The sequence below is a fragment of the Neolamprologus brichardi genome, chromosome 4 (genome assembly GCF_056152115.1).
Source record: "Neolamprologus brichardi isolate AB-2024 chromosome 4, ASM5615211v1, whole genome shotgun sequence".
In the NCBI taxonomy this organism is placed as follows: domain Eukaryota; kingdom Metazoa; phylum Chordata; class Actinopteri; order Cichliformes; family Cichlidae; genus Neolamprologus; species Neolamprologus brichardi.
The window spans coordinates 6,515,556-6,534,126 of NC_142107.1; the positions used below are offsets into that span (position 1 = coordinate 6,515,556).

Below are 18,571 nucleotides of genomic sequence, written 5' to 3' on the forward strand. Positions count from 1 at the left end.
AATAAATTAATAATTCATTTGTTTTTGTTTCAAATGTCTAGGTTGTTTTTAAATATACATTTAACTTGTATTTAAACATTATTCAGTTGGATTTTGATGTCCTAAATAATCCATCTAAACTATATAAATAAATCAGCCATCCTCTGTGTTTATCACGTGGTGTACACAGAGGATGGCTGGACTAAAGAATTGTTTTTACCCTCTTCATAAGCAATCATTAAAATACGATCCAATGTAAACATCTCATGAGCTGATTTTTTTTTTTCTGGATTTGATGTGCTCAATTTAATACGATTTAGAAAATTTAGAAGAGCTGCATGTTTTTATGAGGTATGGAGCATGTGCAGAGCACCTGAGTCCCTCATGCCATTATTTATTTAATTTTTCCCAGTGTAATTACCACTGTGCAGCTTTCATCTAAACATATGAGGCACCATTTTGTCTGGTATCCAGCCTATGATATATTGCAGGGGTGGAGCCAAGTGGTGGCCAGGGGTGGCCTATTTGGGAACTATATGTGTCTACTATGACTGTGTCTATTACTGAACAGAGTGAACTAAAAAAAATGTATGCTTTTTCTTTTTGAAGCATTTCTCAGCAGCTGTTGTTTCCTGGTGGCGCACTTCTGCATGTGTGTTATTAGAAAAATAAATGGAGACGTAAGTTTCTGGGCCACCCCAGTGTAACTAATAGTAGCAGTCTCAGCCAGTGTCCAGGTGGCCGGCTGCCATTGCCCAATAATTTTCATTACGACTCTAAGAAAGAAAAAGGGTCCATCACTCATGGAACCCCCAGAAGCAGCAGAAACTGGTGTGCGAATTCAGCTCATCACACTGACTGTATTTCACTGATGACAGTGATGTATTCATCAAAACCTTGAAGCAGCTGATCTTCAGCACTTTGAGCTCTACCAGCCTGTCGACATTACATATTTTCACCTTCAGCATTACATGTGATTTTCTTTTTAGCAGATGCATCTGCATTTATCTTTTCTTTTGCTCTGTTAACACGATTATTTTTTATAATTTAAACTAGTGTGTGTGTGTGTGTGGAAAGGGCACGGATAATAATGCTAACATTTGCACTTCTCCAGCACACTAATGCTCATCACAGCTGCGTTGACAGCCAGAGGAAAGGCCACACAGCTGAGCAGAGCTTTTGCTCACATTGATTGCACGCCTCTCAATATTCAATGCTGACAGACTCAAAATGAAATCCTACTTCCTCCATTTAAGTGTGTTTCAACCAGTCTAATATGTGTTTGAAGCCCACCTAAAAGCTTTCATATGATTAAAAAAAAAAAGAGAGGCTCTCTATTGAGCATGGTTTTACAGATGTAAAGCCTCATATTAAGGACACATTAGGTGCTGATGGCTCGTTAACAGAGGGAGGGAGAGAATGAGTACAATCTTAAGACGGCAAGAGGAGTAGGGATCATATGCACAGCGGCAGACCATGCACCTCCCCCTCGCTAAGTGCTGCAGAGATGTAAGGGTACGTGTGTATCTGTGTGTGTGTGTGTGTGTGTGTGTGCATAGGAGGAGGGGGAAGGGGAAAAGAAAGTGAGAGTGTGTATCTGCGTGCGAGCAGAGGCAGATCCTACAGTTTCATGGTGGTTGTAGATGGAACAGGAGGAGAGGAAAAGGAGCGGCCAGCAGTGGAGGTGTAACCTCAGGTGGCCGGGTTTCTGTCTACCTTGCCAGCACTTCATGCATTGTCAGCTGATGAATGCTTCCACGCTCAAGAAAATGGAGTGGGCATCATAGAGTGATAAAGCTTAATGTGACAAGATCTCGTTGTTGCTTTTTTAACATACATTAATCAAAGATTAAAGCTCCGTTTATGCGAAATCCTTGGTAGATTTACATTTCCTCTTTAAGAAATCTCCTCTCTATGAAGCTGAGAGGGAGGCGATGCCCAGGAGTGAGATTATTGGTCTGGTGTGGTACACTGGGTACAAGCGGTGTGTTTGATTTTTTTTTTTCCAGGAGTCTCCCAGGAAGGGGAAATGTGCTTCTCTTCACGTGTTCCATGCTTATGAGGTCTGACAGCAGAGAGCACAATGCACTCCTCCGCCAGCACACCGCTAAAGCTTCTCATGCACGATCTCACACACAAACATACAAAGATTTCTCTCTCTTATGCACTCACACACACATACTCACACAGAAACATAATCCCTCCGTATTTCCCTAAGCCTGGACCAGCCAGCAGCAAAACCAACCATCCATGGCTTTGACCCTGAATCAAACATTTGGAGAAAGAGGGGACGGAGATCCATAAAAATAGGACAAGTTGTTTCAGTAGAAAAATAGAGAAATTTACAGAGGCTGATAAAATGTCTTTGGCACTTCTGAAAAAACATAAAATAATAATAATAAAAAAAAAACCCAGCACAGATCAAGAAATTGACACTGAGTATAAAAGGCCAATCTAGAAAACTCTACAGCCAGGAAAAGGTTGTGATGCTCTAAATTCATCCACGCATGAGTCTAGCTATTCCGGGGTGGATCTGAGCCTGCACCGGCCCGTACTCCACCACCTCTCCGTCCACAGTGATCATGCCTTGTGGAGTTATGGGCTCCAGTCGCAGAGCCTTCACCTTCTCGTACACCAGGTGGGGGCAGCCACATGCCAAGTGGCCACCTTTCTCCATGGCAAGGAAGAGACGCAAAAGGGCAGGTCGGGAGATTCCTGCTGTCACGTAGAACAGATGAATCAGACCGTCATCTGCCATTGCACCAGGGACTGTCCACAGGTCCTCAGCCAGGTGGGACTGGTAAATAGCCAGCACCAAGACAAAGTCTTCCTCCTTGACTACTGTCCACGTGTCTGGGACAGGTTGCTCCAGGTCAGGGAGCAGAGAGTCTACAGGGGCTCTTGTCTTGGTGTCACTCTCGATCTGAGGCCTCTTGGTGGTGATGGCGTTGTTGGAAGAGTTGGTTCTAGTGTTGTGGTTTGAGTTCGTGCCATGGCGAGAGCTCGGGTTTGGGGAAGTGTTGGGGATAAACTGACAAGGAAGTGAAGAACAGAGTGAGGGGTGCTGAGGTGTGGAGGGTGGGTGGTTTGTTGTGAAGCTCCCTTTTGAAAGTTTTGGTGCTTCCTTCACAGGAAGGTATGCTAATCTGCCCTGATACACTCGGAGTGAGGCCAGACGTACCAGGGTGCCCATAAGGAACCGGATAGCTCCGACGTGGCGGTACTTCTCGCTCTCAATATCGACATCTGCCACAAAGCCCCAGGCCAGAGAGAGGAACGAGAAGAGGCGCTGTTTAGAGGCTAGGTGGACAGACACCAGGTCCAGGGGGCCAACCAGGCCTTTGCACAGCATGAAACCACAGCTCAACAGAAGCTCCTCATTCCATGCTGGAGGTGACCTGAAAAGTTGTTTAAGAGATCGTGAGGTAAGCCTCAATTTCTTTCTTTCTTTCTCTCCCTTTCTTTCTTTCATTCTTTCTCCCTGTCCCATCCCCCCGGCTGTCCTGTTTGTAGCAACCGAAAATAAAATAAATTCATAATTATAATAAAGGTCAATCAAATGGACCAATATGGCAAGGCCATGATGATCCACTTGGTAAAATAAATCCGCTTGGCATCTTTCTTGGCCTTAAGACAACAATTCTGATGGCTAAAGATCCAAACGGGACACACACAAAAAAAAAAAAAAAAATTCACAACTACTACATGGGACTACAGTGGGGAGGGGGGGGGGGGGGGGGGATTATTTGATCCCCTGTTAAATTTGTAAGTTTACTCACTGCCAAAGAAATGAAAAGTCTCTAACTTTTATGGTAGTTTCATTTTAATAGAAAGAGACAGAATATCAACCACCATGTCCTCAGGCAAGGTTGATATTCTCTTTCTCTCCATTAAAAATAAACTAACATTAAAAACACAGAACCCCAAAAACTGGGGATCAAGTCTGATCTCAAAACTTTGGATCTTCAAAGTTTCAGTGCTACACCTACAGACCTTCAGATCTTGTTATAAGTCCATGACTCAGCAGGTCAGAGCTGCACTGAATGCCCAACAGCTTGTTAGTCGGAGGCGGCCATAATGTTTTGACTCATTAGTGTATATTTCTGTTCGCCCTTTGATGTTGTGCTAACAACCAACCAGCAGATGGAGATGACACCTTGAACATGTGCTGGGTCAACATGTTCCCCAGCTGCACTCTGGACTATAATCACTCATAATGTGCCAGTTTTTAAACCCATTACATCATTCCTTTGAGAGTTGGAGGAACCTGAAATGACCTTGCCGCACAGCAAAGCAGTTGAAAGTCTCGTTTCTCTCCTGAGGAAATGATGTGCCCAGTCAGCCTTTGGCATAATTACACAAGCATGAGATAAATTGTCTTTTTTTTCCAAAGCTGAGGAAGGTTTATCTTTTGGACTGTTAGCCCATGCATTTAAATGACTCATTAATGGATCAACTCACTGTGAGTAGTGGTGGACGGATGCAGCCAGGGCATTGCCGGAGCCACCTGGTAGAATACCCAGAGGGATCTGAATGGCCTCTTGCCAGTCCTCTCGGTCCATAAGACCATTTATCACCTGAATAAGCAAGAAAAATAGAAGAACAGAATCAGACCGTGGTTCTAAATAGAAAGTAGTGACTGTGGAAGACTGCAAGTTCTGATAAAAAAGTGTTTCTCTGATAGTTACAGCTGTTCTGTGTTAAGTGTAGTGCTTCCAGGAAACATGAAGGTACCACGGTGGAAGATTTATAGAATCAGAGAATCAAAAGCAAAAAAGAAAAAAGAAAGAAATACCTTGACATTACTTATATTCTACATCATAGCTTGAAAAACATCCACAGAAAAAATTAAGGCTTTCATTTATCTGGTGCCAGACTCACATCACCTGAGCTCTTTTGTCAAGATTGAGAACAAATTAAATTTTTATAGTCCTATTCTAAGAAGTTCCTGAGAATAGGGAAGGGTTGTAAGAGTTTGTATGTTTTTCATCTGCAGCTGATTAGCACTTGTGTCCTTGCCAAGTAAAGTTAAAGCACCTCAAACAGCAGCCCATCTCCGGACATGATGACCAGTGCATCCCACTGTGACAGGTCCGCCTTTCTCACCAGCTCCCGAGCATGGTTCTGATGCTCTGGAAGACAAGAGAGGAGATGGAGAAGTAAAACACGAAGCAGAAAGTGCGGTGAAATGCGGGACGAAGCAAACACACAAAAACAAGGGCAAGGGCAGTGAAAGAAATATGCTCCCCTTTATCGCCAGCCTTTGGGGTAGGATCAGGGAGATTAGGCAGAAAAGAGATTTAATTTCCCCTTATCAGGGCAGACATATCACATTAGCCCATCCAGTGGCTACTCAACAGCTCCAAGGCAGCTTTAGCCAGCCTGCAAACATCTGTGACTGACAAATATCTTAATGTGTGTGTGTGTGTGCATGAATGTTGGTTAATGCGCTGGAGGAGCAGTGAGCTATTTGTTAAGCCTAGTTTTATTGGCAGCATTGTTGAGTAGGTCCCTCTGCAGGGGGCTCATCCTGTCAGCATCAAAGTCTACCGTCCCGCCAGCCGACACTCCCCAGTGAAGTTGTGCATGGTAAAAGAGGACGGCAGATATGAAATTAACAAACACTGATACGCTCACATCATGGTTGAAATACTGTTTTCTGATCTATTGATGGAAATAAAAACAGTGGCATCATCTTTTCTTTTCACTTTGCTCAATTTTTACCTGTCTTCCCCACAACCCCCATGCCTGGAAAGTCTCTTGGGTCTCCCTTTCCCCAGCGGTGCTCCCCATGTTGCTGCTGTTTGTTTGCTGTTTGCTGGGGAGGCTCGAGGCACTGATGCAGTGCTGTGTTGACAGACTGAAGCAGAGGGAGTAACTGCACTGCACAGCTGACTCAGCAACTTGAGCCCGCTGAGGGAGTTGATGCTTTACTTCCTAGCCACTTCCTTATTCAAGAGGTCGCTGTCACGCATACAGCCTTAAACCTGATGGCAGAGGTGCCACAAAGTTTTCACCTGGCATGCTCGCTGTTGATTTTTCCACCATCTGCACACGACTAACAAAGATTTTGTTCCGTTTAAAATGTTTAAAATCCTCAGTAAATTCCACTTTAAATACAGCTGTTCCCAAGTTATGTCACCTTCGAGTGCCTCCTATTGAGGTTAAGCTGGGTAAAGATTAAACTTGGTGCACTGGATGCTTCATACAGTATGTAAAAGGTGCATGCTGACACAAGAGGTGCCTCCACTGGTACTTGTCCTTCCTCAGGCTAAGGCAGTGTGATACAGTCATCAAGGACCTGTCCCAGTAAATGGTTTATGCCAGTTAATCTGTATCAGACCAAAGAAGCCCTTTAGTGTTCCCTACCCCCACCTTATTTCTGTTTAACATTAGTTATTGTTGTTTTTCTGTTTACATCACCACCCAGCTGCCAGCCTTCCTTTGAATCCCAGAGGTCTGTATAATGAGTACACATCAGCAGCCTCTCTCAAATAAACAAACATGCAGCCTGTCCTGTTATTTTTTGAATTTGCTGTTGTGGTTCATCTGACATTGAGCTACACGCTACCAAGCTGATGCTAGAAGCAACAGCTGCTTCTGTTGATTTTGTCAAACAGGGTTTGGCTGGAGGCAAGTGGTAACTTCCAGGACTTAATAAGAAGACAGTGCTTTTACAGTTGTGGTGAGAAGTTCACATACACTAATCATGGGCACGAATGTAATGATAATTTGGGGCTTTTAATGATTTCTTTGAACTGTTCTTTTTCCAGCGTGGAATGATTTTACAGCATATCCCAAAAGATTCATTCTGTTCATCTGGACGTAGCGTTTTCAATGGGAAAAACATTTCGTCACTCATCCAAGTGACTTCCTCAGTCTCAGCTTACTACAGGTTGCCCCAACCTTATAAACAGTACATTTGCACAATAACTGAAACCTACATACATCTTTGGCGAGTTTAAAAAGCATGAATTAGGAGCAAAAGTTGGAAGTTATTTAGAATTTTCTTGTATCTATACAGGGTCAAAAGTATACAATCTTGCCCAGATGTATACATACATCCCCACTATTTGGTTAAATGTCCCTTAGCAAATTACACCTCTTCCAAATGATTTGTTAGCTATCAACAAACTTCAGGCATAATTCTGGCAGGACATTTGACCACTCTTCTTGGTAGAACTGGTTGAGTTCATTTAAATTGGTTGGTTACCTGGCATGGACTCAGCTTTTGCGTAGTTCACAAGCCCGAAGATGTTAGCCTCCTTTATCCATTCCAAAACCAGTTTGTGTGTTTGGGATCATTGTCTTGCTGGAACACCCAGCTGTGTCCAATTTTCACACATCTAGCTGCTGATCTGAGGTGAAGTTGAAGAATTTGGAGGTAGCCCTCCTTCTTCATGTTTCCATCCACTCTGTGAAATGTACTGGTACCACTGGCAGCAAATCAGCCCCAAAACCTGATGCTAAAACTACCACTGTTCTTAGCTTTGAAATCCTCATCTTTAGTTCTCCTAACATGCCTTTTGTTGTGGCCAAACAGCTCAATTTTTGCCTCATCTGACCATAAAACTTTTCTCCTGAAGCCATTAGGCTTGTTCATGTAAACAGCCGCAGGTTTCATCGGAACTTGAGCATGTCAACTTTGGAGCAGGGGCTTCTTTCTTAGTTGGCACTCTCTCAGTCCATGGCAATGTAAAACTTGCTTCACTGTGGACAGTGACACTGGTGTTCCAGCAGTTCCCAGTTCATGGCAGGTTTGATCCTAGGTGGTTACTGGGTTGTTCCTATCCATTTGTTTGAAATGATGATCTTGCAATCTGCAGTTGTTTAGAAATGGCTCCAAGAGACCTTCCCAACTTTTTAAAATCTACAGTCTTCTTCAATGAGTTCATTGGACTTTTCAGGGTTGTTCTGAGATTTGATCAATCCAATTAGTGTTATCAAACACATAATTGTAGTCAATCACGATCACTAATGAGAAGTGCACTTCTAGCGCAGGGGTGTCGAACTCCAGGCCTCAAGTGCCGGTGTCCTGCAGGTTTTAGATATCACCCTGGGTCAACACACCTGAATCAGATGATTAGTTCATTACCAGGCCTCTGGAGAACTTCAAGACATGTTGAGGAGGTCATTTAGACATCAAATTAGCAGTGTCGATCAAGGACACATCTAAAACCTGAGGACACTGGCACTTGAGTTGCCCACCCCTGTTCTAGAGGCTGGCACAAGTGGTAGACTCCCATTAAATTGGCCAATGTTATAACTGAAGTAAAGACAAGCTGGTATAAAAAAATATTTTTCTCTCTATAACTTTATGTAAAGTGGTACAGGAGATGACTTCTTCTTTTCCTTAACCAGTTAAATTTGATGAAGGCTTAAATTATGCATTATTAGGTACATCAAATATCGGTTCTGACACAGTTGTAGCCAGTAGCTCTCTGCTGAGCTTCAACTCAGTTAATTCAAGGCACTGAAATAGCAGTCCGTATAAACACTTACATACATATGAAAAAGGAGAGTCTGTAGTAAGGAACAACATTATTGCCACTGGGAGCTTTCTGCTTTCCATTAGTACTTTGTTTGTAGACCAGGTAGTACTGACCAATCACATTTGAACAGGCTTTCATTGCATGCAGGTGAACCGTGCATGTGGAAATCAAAGAATGAATGTAATTTATAAAATGCAGTCTTAACTGTATATGCTGTATATGCTAATGGTTTATTTGATCTTCAATGTAAAGGATTAATGGATGGAGTGGGTATTGTCCCACATATCCACTGGCTGCAATGAAAGCCCTGAAAAACTGTTTTTTGTTGAGTCATCTATGCAACGTACAAACAAAATATATGAATGCAGGTTGCTGCCAAGGTTGCTAGCTTGGCTGGTAAACACATGATAGCGACTTGAGGCTTTAGAACATGATTTTATAAACCAGTGGTTGACATAGGCTTATAAAGGCTTTATCAAAATTTCTATAGTTAAAGTTACAGGCAGGAGGGTAAATGAGTCTATGTGCTTATATTTTATTCCATATGTTTGGGTATTAAAGCCTTTTTATATTTCTTTATCAGCTTATTGGTATCCTGAGGGAGGTCACTTTGAGCTTAAAGCGACTGATGATAGCAACCAACGCAACACTGTTTGAATTCACAAAAAGCATAAGCAATTCATATGGAATATGGAGCAGCTTGAGAGAGATATTAAATGCGTATCACTGCACATGTGCCTGAGTGCCTGCACATACTCGTGTTTGAACATGTGGTTTGTAAATTTGTGATCACACAGGCAATGCATAATTCCTGCAGAGCTTAAAAGTTGTTTTAGAGTGCAGTTATGCCAACTTATGTGCGTGTGTGTGTAATTGGCAGGATGACCTAGTTCTTTAAATGATCGTCCACGGTGGGGTTAAAGATTTTAATCTGATATTTTCATATGGAGGTGACCTTGAGAACATTGCCAGCCGACCGCACAGGGAAAACGTATTTACGAGTGCGTAAACTCCACTGACCTGTGATGACAAGCGTGTAGGGAACAGAGGCCTCCGTGAGCATGCCCTGTATGTGGCCGGTGAAAAGCTGGAGAGCCTGTCCGCGCCCGCTTTGAGGATTCACCAGTATCATGATTCTGCAAGGCCGACGCACCTCCATATACGCCACACCTGAGAGAGGCAGAGGAAGGTGGATGTGAGTGAAGGCGAGGACAGAGATGAAGGAGTAGGATTTTTAAAGAATGTATAAGGGCAGCCTTTTCCCTCGGGGTCTCTTTGCAACAAAAAAAAAGAAGGATGAGGCAGTAAAGGCACGGGCCATGAGAGCATTCAGGCTGACAACGCTTCATTTTAATGTGACATGCTACTTTCTTCAAAGAGAGAGGGCTTACAGATGCTTCTCATTCGGGATCTCACCATGTATTATTAGCAACTCGTGACATCTTGTCGTCCCCATGAGGAAAATCCTCCTGTTGCTTGTGTCTTTCAAGAGAAGACAGATTAATGGAATGAGAATATCCATTTTCCTGAGGTTTTTAGGGACTCGGCCTTTTCGCTCAAGGGCACATGTGCACTATGGATGCTAGCTGTCAAATACCAATATCAGCATATGCTTGGTCAGATTTGGCACATAGATGATGATTAAATTGTGACACAGTGCTCTCCCCTACATAAGCTGCCTTTACAAATTAAAAGTATCAGCACCTGTATTGGTATTGGCAACACTTGCCCTGTATTTACTTGGTAAAAAAAACTGCACACCACTGCTAATTGGTAAAAAAAAAACAAAAAAACAAACAACAATATAGCTGTACCACTTCACATCAAATGTGCAAATTTAAACTTCACAAGATTGTGATTGGATCACTTCCAAACTTGTCCTACCTCTAGTTCTGATTGAAAAAAGTCCCTGACAATAACTATAATTAAAAATTAACGCTGCTAGCTTGGCAGCTCCATCTTCAACATCCTTTTCCCCAAAATAACCACTGTCAGAAGTAGAATAATGATAAAGTTATAGTAGATTGTCCACATGACAGCGCATTCTGTAGACAGACAATGATTCCCCACATTGCTCCTGATGCCAAAAATCAACTGCGAAATGTAAAGTAATGATTGTAGTAAGGGCTACTACAGGACTTTGCAATATCTTAACTACAACTTTTCATCATATTCTAATCTGAAAGTTCTGAGAGGGAACTAGACTTCTGCAAGCTTATTAAAGGAACAATATAAAGTTGCGGAAAAACTGAAAGTGAAATGTAGAGAAAGAGCGCAGGAGATGTGGTAGCATAATGGGTTAAGTAAATGACATTCACCAGTGAGAGTGGGGTTTAAATCCCAGGGCAGCTAATTATTTTTAGCCCATGCTCGTTTGTTTGGGGGCTTAAAAGAGAGAGCTGCAGGAGGAGAGCTGTCTAATTTTAAATCTGCAGAAATCTGGAAAAGATTTCTGCCTACTGCAGCTTTAATTGTAAAATACTTGTTGGTTGCAACTAAAAGGATTTGCAGCTTTTACAGAGTAGTTTCCCCCACTGGAGATGGATTTTGCAGCAGACGCTCTTGACCTTTAGAGCACACACAGACTCGCCAGAGACCATATCAAATGAATCAGAAAGGACAAAAACATCATCCCATTTTGGGGCACGGAGAGCAGAACCAGTATTGATTTGTGCCATAAATACATGGCTGCAGATGATGCTGCCTTCGGTATCGGGCAAGCAAAGTTTCTCAGAATCATAAAATGTGACAGATGTAAAAAAAAAAAAAAAAAAAAAAGATCCTCATCATTTAGTAATTTCAGCTGACGTTTTTAACCTTAGAACTGACAGAGCAAATGCTTTTGCCGTCTTTGTTTTGACTCACTATCTGTCGGCTCTGGCTGAGCTGTCAGGGTATTTGTCCTCTTGATAGTTTATAACCTCAATTTCCAGGTCTGTGACCTGTCTGTGCTACTGCCATCCTCTACTTTATATGGCCTGTGATGACAGGAAACAGTGACGGTATGAAAATATCTCAGAGAAAGAGGTGTGAACCCACCAAAAAGAATAAGGTGAGAGGGCAAAAACACAGGTGCATGCCAAACTGTGCCTCCATTCAGTCACACGGGGTTAGCATTGTTGTTTACTTGAATCTGAGCACAATGTAGCATCCAGACACAAAGGTCCTATCTACACTTCCAGAATACAGTGGAAAATGGCTGCTGATAGTGAAAGAGCTTTCAAATTGGGTTTTTGCCCTCAAGTCTGCAGGGCTGAAGACATTTAATACCTACAGACACCCTTGAAAAGGGTCAAACCCAACACAGGCATTCTTGTTTGTTAAAGCAAACACCTTTAGCATTTTTCTGGGATATATGACACATAAAGCAGAAGATGTCCTCATCCTGAACTATGCTTATTACACCTGTGAGTTTTTTTTCAGTGATTCAAATAGAATAATGCAGCAAAAAAAGAAACAGTGTTCAGTCCCCCACCTAACTCATTCTAGCCTGTGTAGCTTTACTTTGAAACAAACCCACTTGTCGTGCAAGGGAATACTTCTCAACTTTGCTGTATTAATTTACAGCAGGGATTTTCTCAGATCTTCATGAATGTGCTCTAATTGAGAATCACTGCAAGCATTGAGATAACATAACCTAATGTAGCTAATAAAGAGACAAGCTGGAGGTTTTTTAAGCTAAATGTTATCATCAGCACATTAATACGTCTGCAATAATAACGCCAAAGTGTTTAGCATCTACAATGATGCGTGCAAGGTGCGGAAATCTTGCAACATTTTGCGTTGAATTCATTTTAATGACAGGTCAGAGGTATCGTTAAGGAGGCAAAGACCAGGATTGAGGTGTAACGAACTTCAAGTACATCAGATAGCACAGCGTTTACAAAGACCCAAAAGTCAGATATGACTGGACAATTCCAAAACATATGTAAGAACATGCCTGGTGACGAATTCTTGCATATGTGACAGTGATATGACAGAATTGCAATTTTGAGAGTCACAGGCTGCTAACGTGGCTGAAATGTGGTGGGCATGTTTAGGTAGACTGTGGTATTTTAAACAATTCTCAATTAGTACTAAGGTGCCCAAAGTGTGCCAAGAAAATATCCCCAACACCATCACACCACCAGCACCAGCCTGAACGGTTGATACAAGCCAGGATGGATCCGTGCTTTCATGCCGACTACACCATATTTAGACCCTACCATCTGAATATCGCAAATCAACATCAAGACTCATCAGACCAGGCGAAAATTGTTCCAATCTTCTCTTTTCCAATTTTAGTGAGCCCATGCAAACTGTAGCCTCAGTTTTCTCTCAGTTAATAAATGTGGCACCTGGTCTGGTCTTCTGTTTTGCTCTAGCCCTTCTGCTTCAAGGTTCAGTTCTGCATTCAGAGATGCTCTTGTGCATATTCTGGTTGTAAAAAATGCTAATTTGAGGCACAGGTGCCTCCCTCAGACCTCAAAGCAGTCTGACCATTCTCCTTTGACATCTGGCATCAACAAAATTTTCACCCAGAAAACTGCTGCTCCACTTTTTCAGACTATTTTCTGTAAACCCTGATGGCTGTGTAGGAAAAATCCCAGTAGATCAGCAGCAGCCCGTCTTACACCAACAACCATGCGACATTGAAAACCACGTAAATTGTCTTTCTTCCCCATTCTGATGCTCAGTTTGAACTTCAGCAGGCCAACTTGACTATGTCCATATGCTGAGCTGCTGACATGCAATTGGCTGATTAAACATTTGCATTAACAAGCAGTTTAACCGGTGTACCTAATGAAGTGGCTGAAAGTGTATATGGACTGGGTCTCTTACAAAACGCTGAGATTATGGTGGGAGATATAAAAGAAATATACGCATGCAGCTTATCAGATTAAAATGAAAAAAAGAGATTTTTTTTCCTCTTTCTGTGTTTTGATGTTATCTCATTGAACTCATGTTGCACAGCAGCACTGATAAGCAGTATTATCAGCAGTAATGGTAACTAAAACTATTTGTCTCCTGTTTTGTAGAATAGCTCATTAATTTTGTAAGCTTCTTCTTTCCTTAAAAACTGCATATCAGTAATCCTGTGCTTTGCTGTTTTCATATTTTAGTAAGTACTGCTGGTGAAATTTATACTCTAATTTCAGAAGATTTGCATAGTATACGTTGGAAAATTGCTCATAAAATGAGGCTGATTTAAGTAGGCATACCCAGACAGTACATACAGGCCACATTGAAGAAAATTTCTGATCATTACGTTAACAGAAAACAGCAACTTCCCAGACATTTCTACTGCCCTGACCTCTGTGTCACCTGTGCATATGACAGGGACTTATAGGGGTTATATGAATGTGAATGTGAAGTCTGTCTGGGATGTGAAGTCAGATACCTGCAGGCATCATCCTGCCACAAAATCTTCAGGGTGTGCATTTCACAGATACGAGTGGGTAAACACACACCGGTAGCGAGGTGACAGGCAGACGGGAAATGACAGTGTGTCACAACTAACAAGTGTCGAGCTGACAGAGAGAATCTGCCACCTCATTTCCAAAAAGGTGTACATCTATACAGGAAAAAAAAAATCTAAATAAAGACGAAATGTGCTTCTAAGTTTCGCAAGCGGCAGCACAGGTGGGATTTGTTAAAACATGAAAACATTGAATGAAAACTCCTGGAACAGAAACAAATATGTGGGTTATTTACTGAGAGCATTCCTGTTCAGGAGCAGCACTAAATTCAGGCAGCAAAGAAGCATCTGCCAACACACACACACATACACACACTGCATTCCAAGGTTGGGCGAGTGTTTGCTGGAGAGGAGGAGAAGACGTCCAGAGAGTACAAACACCAGTGCCCGCTGTGGCAGCGGCTGACAGCACATCACAGCCATGTGTCACAGAGCAGAAGACAGAAGCTCCAGGGGGACCGAGATGCCGGCTGGGGTGAGAGGTCTTCTCATGACGCATTTTTAGCTCTCGACTCCTTCAATGAGGAAGACATGACTGCTTCAGTGGAGGGCCCCATGGGAGATCACAAAATGACAGGCGCACCTGACCCCAAAGCTTCTAGTAAACAGTTACTTTTGAGGGAGCAGAGCACTAGAGGTGGGCGGATCAATCCAAATACTGATACTAATGTGCTGGTATCGATATTGGAACAATACTGGTGCAACAGAGTCAATACATCGTTTCTAAGCTGACTGAATTGTGTTAAATAGTCTTGTTTTTTTTAATTAAATAATATACCTACTTTGAAAAATACCTGAACCTTTTCCTGCTGACTGTCACGCCTATTTAATTTCTAGTCCATAGTACATTTAAACCACAGAGGTTGACCCAAAGTAAATTAAATATTAAGTCATTAAAATCAGTTCAGAATCTGCAAAGTGATGATGATCTTAAAAGTCATGACACACCTACATAAGCTGCCTTTATATGGTGAAAGTATTGTATCGGTATCAGCAGTCCCTGTATTTATTTGGTATAGGATCGATACCAACATTTGCAGTATGGCACACCACTACTCCCAGCTCCTACCCTCTTCTCCTTCTCGTTTGCACTCTTCATCTTAAATAGCAGACACAGTGGGTGCCAGGATCACACTCACATCACCACTGGAGAAGCTTATTTGCAGATTTTAAAGAGTGCGGCCCCACTTTTTTTTGGAGTAACTCAAGACAAATCCTCATTGATGATGTACCAGTGTAGCAGGAAGGAAAGAAGAAAACATGTCATGTAAAAAAAAAAATGTGGAATTTACAATCTGCCTTCTATCAGATATCCGAAGAGCCAAAAAAGGATACGGCTAGTAGCCAAAAAAAAAGCAGGCGCTTGTAAGATAAGTCAAATCAAGTAACTATCATCTCATTCTTTCGCATGCAATCTCCCAGCGGATCTTCTAAGCAGCAGGACTGTATCATAGTGTGTGCTCTTCATTATTTACAGCGCATTCATTCCAGTGAACCCGCAGTGAGGATAAAAAAAACCCTGCGACGCTACCACTGTGATAGACATCAGAACACTAGCTAAATTAGCAGAGTTCCAGCCTCACTGTAAACTACACCTTTATATATTAGATTACACGTTTAAATCACTTTATATCTGAGTGTAAGTGTGTCACCGTGATAACTCCCTGCCTAAATACCAATCTTGTGCAGTGGTTGCACTTTTAATCCAACCTTTCCATCTGCAATCCCAGATGAGATGGCATGCAATTAACTCAGGGGGTAAATACACTATTGGGGATTAGTGAGTCACTCTGACTTCCCCTGCTTCCTCTATGACAAGCAGCAATCCTGCCACATCATTAGTACAACATTACTCACTTAAAGCACATAATATATTCCGTTAAATGCTCTGTTATTAGCTCGACCGGACCTGGAACGCTAAAACAAGCTTAAGAATTAATGATATGATCACATCATCGTGTGAGATGCTGCGTTCAAAAGAAGAAGACAAGTGAAAGACAGCTAGGAATAAGAGGCTACAAACTGTTAGAGGCCTGAGCCGGTTCATTAGTATGTCTGACTGAAATGCTCCCAGGCTGGAGCACTTTGATGCGGAGTCCATTGAGCAACCAAGTTACCTCTGAGCTTACCATCTGTCTGCCTGCCGCAAATAAACAGTTCAGAAGCAGAGGGAGGCTGGATGTTCCTCATCACACAGTAGAAGTGGGTGGAACGATCCAAATATGGAGAGTGTCGATAATTGGTATCGACACTCTCCATATTTGGATCGTTCCACCCACTTCTACTGGTATCAGTATTAGTTTGATACTAGTGTAATAGGATCGATATTTAGTTTCCATCCTCTAAATTGAGTATACAGCCTGAACTGAAGGGGGGAGATAAAAAGTTTTTTTCTGTTGACTGCCAAGTCAGTTTTATTTATAGCCTAAAGAACATTTAACCAACAAAAGCTGACCAAAAGTGCTTAAAGACATTCACATATACATCTTAGGTTTAAGAAAAAAAACCCAGTTTCAAAATACATGAAAAGCTAAAAGGTGTATTGTATTGTCTTAACTCACAATAATGGGGTGTAAAAATCATAAATGTTTTCAGAATTTGCAAATTGATGATGATTCATCTCATGAATCATGACACACTGCTCTTCCCAACACAAACGGCCTTTATGGGTCAAAAATATTGGTATCGGTATTGTATCGATAATACCGGGCCTGTATTTATATTGGTATCAGATTGATGTCAAAATTTGCAGTATCACAGCGTCCAGTCTGTGTGTGTGTGTGTGTGTGTGTGTGTGTGTGTGTGTGTGTGTGCTGTGTACACCTGGAGGCTGCTATTGCAGGAGGGCAATGTCATTACATATCCTAACACTTCAACATTCCAAATTAGTCACCGCTCACTCAAATATCGCTTCTTCTTTTCATATTTCTGGTGTGAAGAGATATTGCCAGACCGACAAAGAGGATTCAGAATCACAGTTTTGAGACCAAAACTGTTCTGCCCTGCATCCTCAGCAAGTATCACCAATCAGTTCCCAAATGAGTGATAGTGATAATTAGGCGCATAAACGCGTCTCATACAGTATTCGCGTTAATTATCCTGTTGTTGTATACCAGATTGGAGCACAGAGGAGATAATGAGATCGAAAGACAAAAGGAACTTGAGGACAGTCTGCATTTTGAACAGAGCGAGACATGACGAGACCTAATTAGACGAGGCTGCTGAAAAGCTGGGTGAAAAAAAGACGCTGTTTTGATGTGATTTTTTTCCTCCACCCATCAACAATAAACTCTCAGTGGGAATTTACTGAGCGCGAATATGGAGGGAAGAACAGCAGCTACAGCCTCTGCTGACAGAAGATCAGTTGAAAATCCAACTACTTAAGTGATCATTTTTATGCGTGTGTGTTTTTCAAAAGAAGCTTCATATCCAACAAAAATCACCACCATGGGCTACATGCATGAATGGGACAGCAGTTAACTGCTAACCGTTCACAGCAGGTAGAACAGGTTACAGTAGCAAGTGGAATGTGTTTCCTCTCTGCCAAACCTGTTTGGGTTTTTTTCTTTTTCCGAGGACTTGGAGATCTCTGCTTTGGATATCTGTGCACGAGGCTCTTTCTGAGAGCCAGAAAGGCCTTCTCACACCCCTGACCTCACTGAATACTTTAACATTTGCACATAAAATTTGTCAGCGTTCGCCTTTTTTTTTTTTTTGCTACATGTAGTTTATTTATTTATTTTACAATATAAAGTTGAATCTCAGGCTTCACACGTGTGACCCGCGCGTTTACTCACTGTCTCTCCGGGACGCCTGGCGCGCCGAAGCATCTCTGATGGCATGAGCCCACCTCTCAGCCTCCTGGAGGTTGGCGAGCGGGTCCTGGACCAGTGCGACCCGAAAGCACTGCTCCACTCTCTGCCGGGTCACTCCGGCGCTCATCCAGCGCCTCTTGAACGGGTAGAAATATGCTGTAAAGTAAGCGCCGACGTCCGCGCTGTCCGGCCCTCTGTATGCCCGACAGCCGACACAGTCGGTCAAGTTAAAAACCACCTTTGTCCGGCTGGGTGAAGAGGAGATTCTTTGAATGGTCAGGGCGCTCTCCGTCAAGCTCACCGAGTAGCGGACCCTGTCGTTGAGCATGTCGGTGAACTCCCCGTACAGCAAGCCCACTAACCCATTCCGCTGGCGGGATGGGTCCGGATCACAGGCGTCTTTCTCCATCCCGGACGGAGAGTGCGACGCGTCCCGGAGGCCGGTGAGCGGATGGCGGTGCGGTGCAGACTCTGATTCTACCAGCCTACTGTGGGACCCTTTAAGCGTAATAACAGCAGCTTGCTTAGTTCAGAGTCTCTCCCTAGTGACTGGGAAGGGGAATGGCAGTGATGGAGGTGGAGGAGAGCGCAGAACGAACCGTCCCAACCGCGTCTCCTTCTCAGACTTTATGAAACACTTTGCACCTTATCTGTGCAGCAGATTTTATCTAGTGACACCAAGTCTTACACAATATTTTAAAACTAGTAGGTCCATTTTAAGACACTAACTGCGTGTCATTAGACTCACAAACTCCAGTTTAAAATTCAACAGGCGATGTCTCCTATTTTGTTTTATTTTATTTTTTTCCTGCTTGAATGAAGTCACA

General features: G+C 42.6%; 1 protein-coding gene across 1 annotated transcript; it reads right to left on the bottom strand.

Moving 5' to 3' along the window:
- Nucleotides 1-1,040: 1,040 nt before the first annotated feature.
- LOC102789471 (sphingosine kinase 1-like) lies at nucleotides 1,041-18,225 on the bottom strand. Its single transcript, XM_035915360.2, has 5 exons — nucleotides 17,727-18,225; nucleotides 9,492-9,641; nucleotides 5,017-5,111; nucleotides 4,441-4,556; nucleotides 1,041-3,377 (listed from the first exon to the last, which is right to left on the bottom strand). The coding sequence occupies exons 1-5, from the start codon at nucleotides 18,151-18,153 to the stop codon at nucleotides 2,477-2,479; spliced, it is 1,689 nt and encodes a 562-aa protein (XP_035771253.2). The 5' UTR covers nucleotides 18,154-18,225; the 3' UTR covers nucleotides 1,041-2,476.
- Nucleotides 18,226-18,571: the final 346 nt, after the last annotated feature.

What these genes read in the sequence shown, in the direction of transcription:
- LOC102789471 (XM_035915360.2), bottom strand. Translation starts at nt 18,153, where the DNA reads ATGGAGAAAGACGCCTGTGATCCGGACCCATCCCGCCAGCGGAATGGG. An exon ending in CCAGGCGTCCCGGAGAGACA is followed by an intron (nt 9,642 to 17,726) that starts GTGAGTAAACGC and finishes TGCCTCTCTCAG; the next exon opens with GTGTGGCGTATATGGAGGTG. An exon ending in GAGATGGGCTGCTGTTTGAG is followed by an intron (nt 4,557 to 5,016) that starts GTGCTTTAACTT and finishes TTGCTTATTCAG; the next exon opens with GTGATAAATGGTCTTATGGA.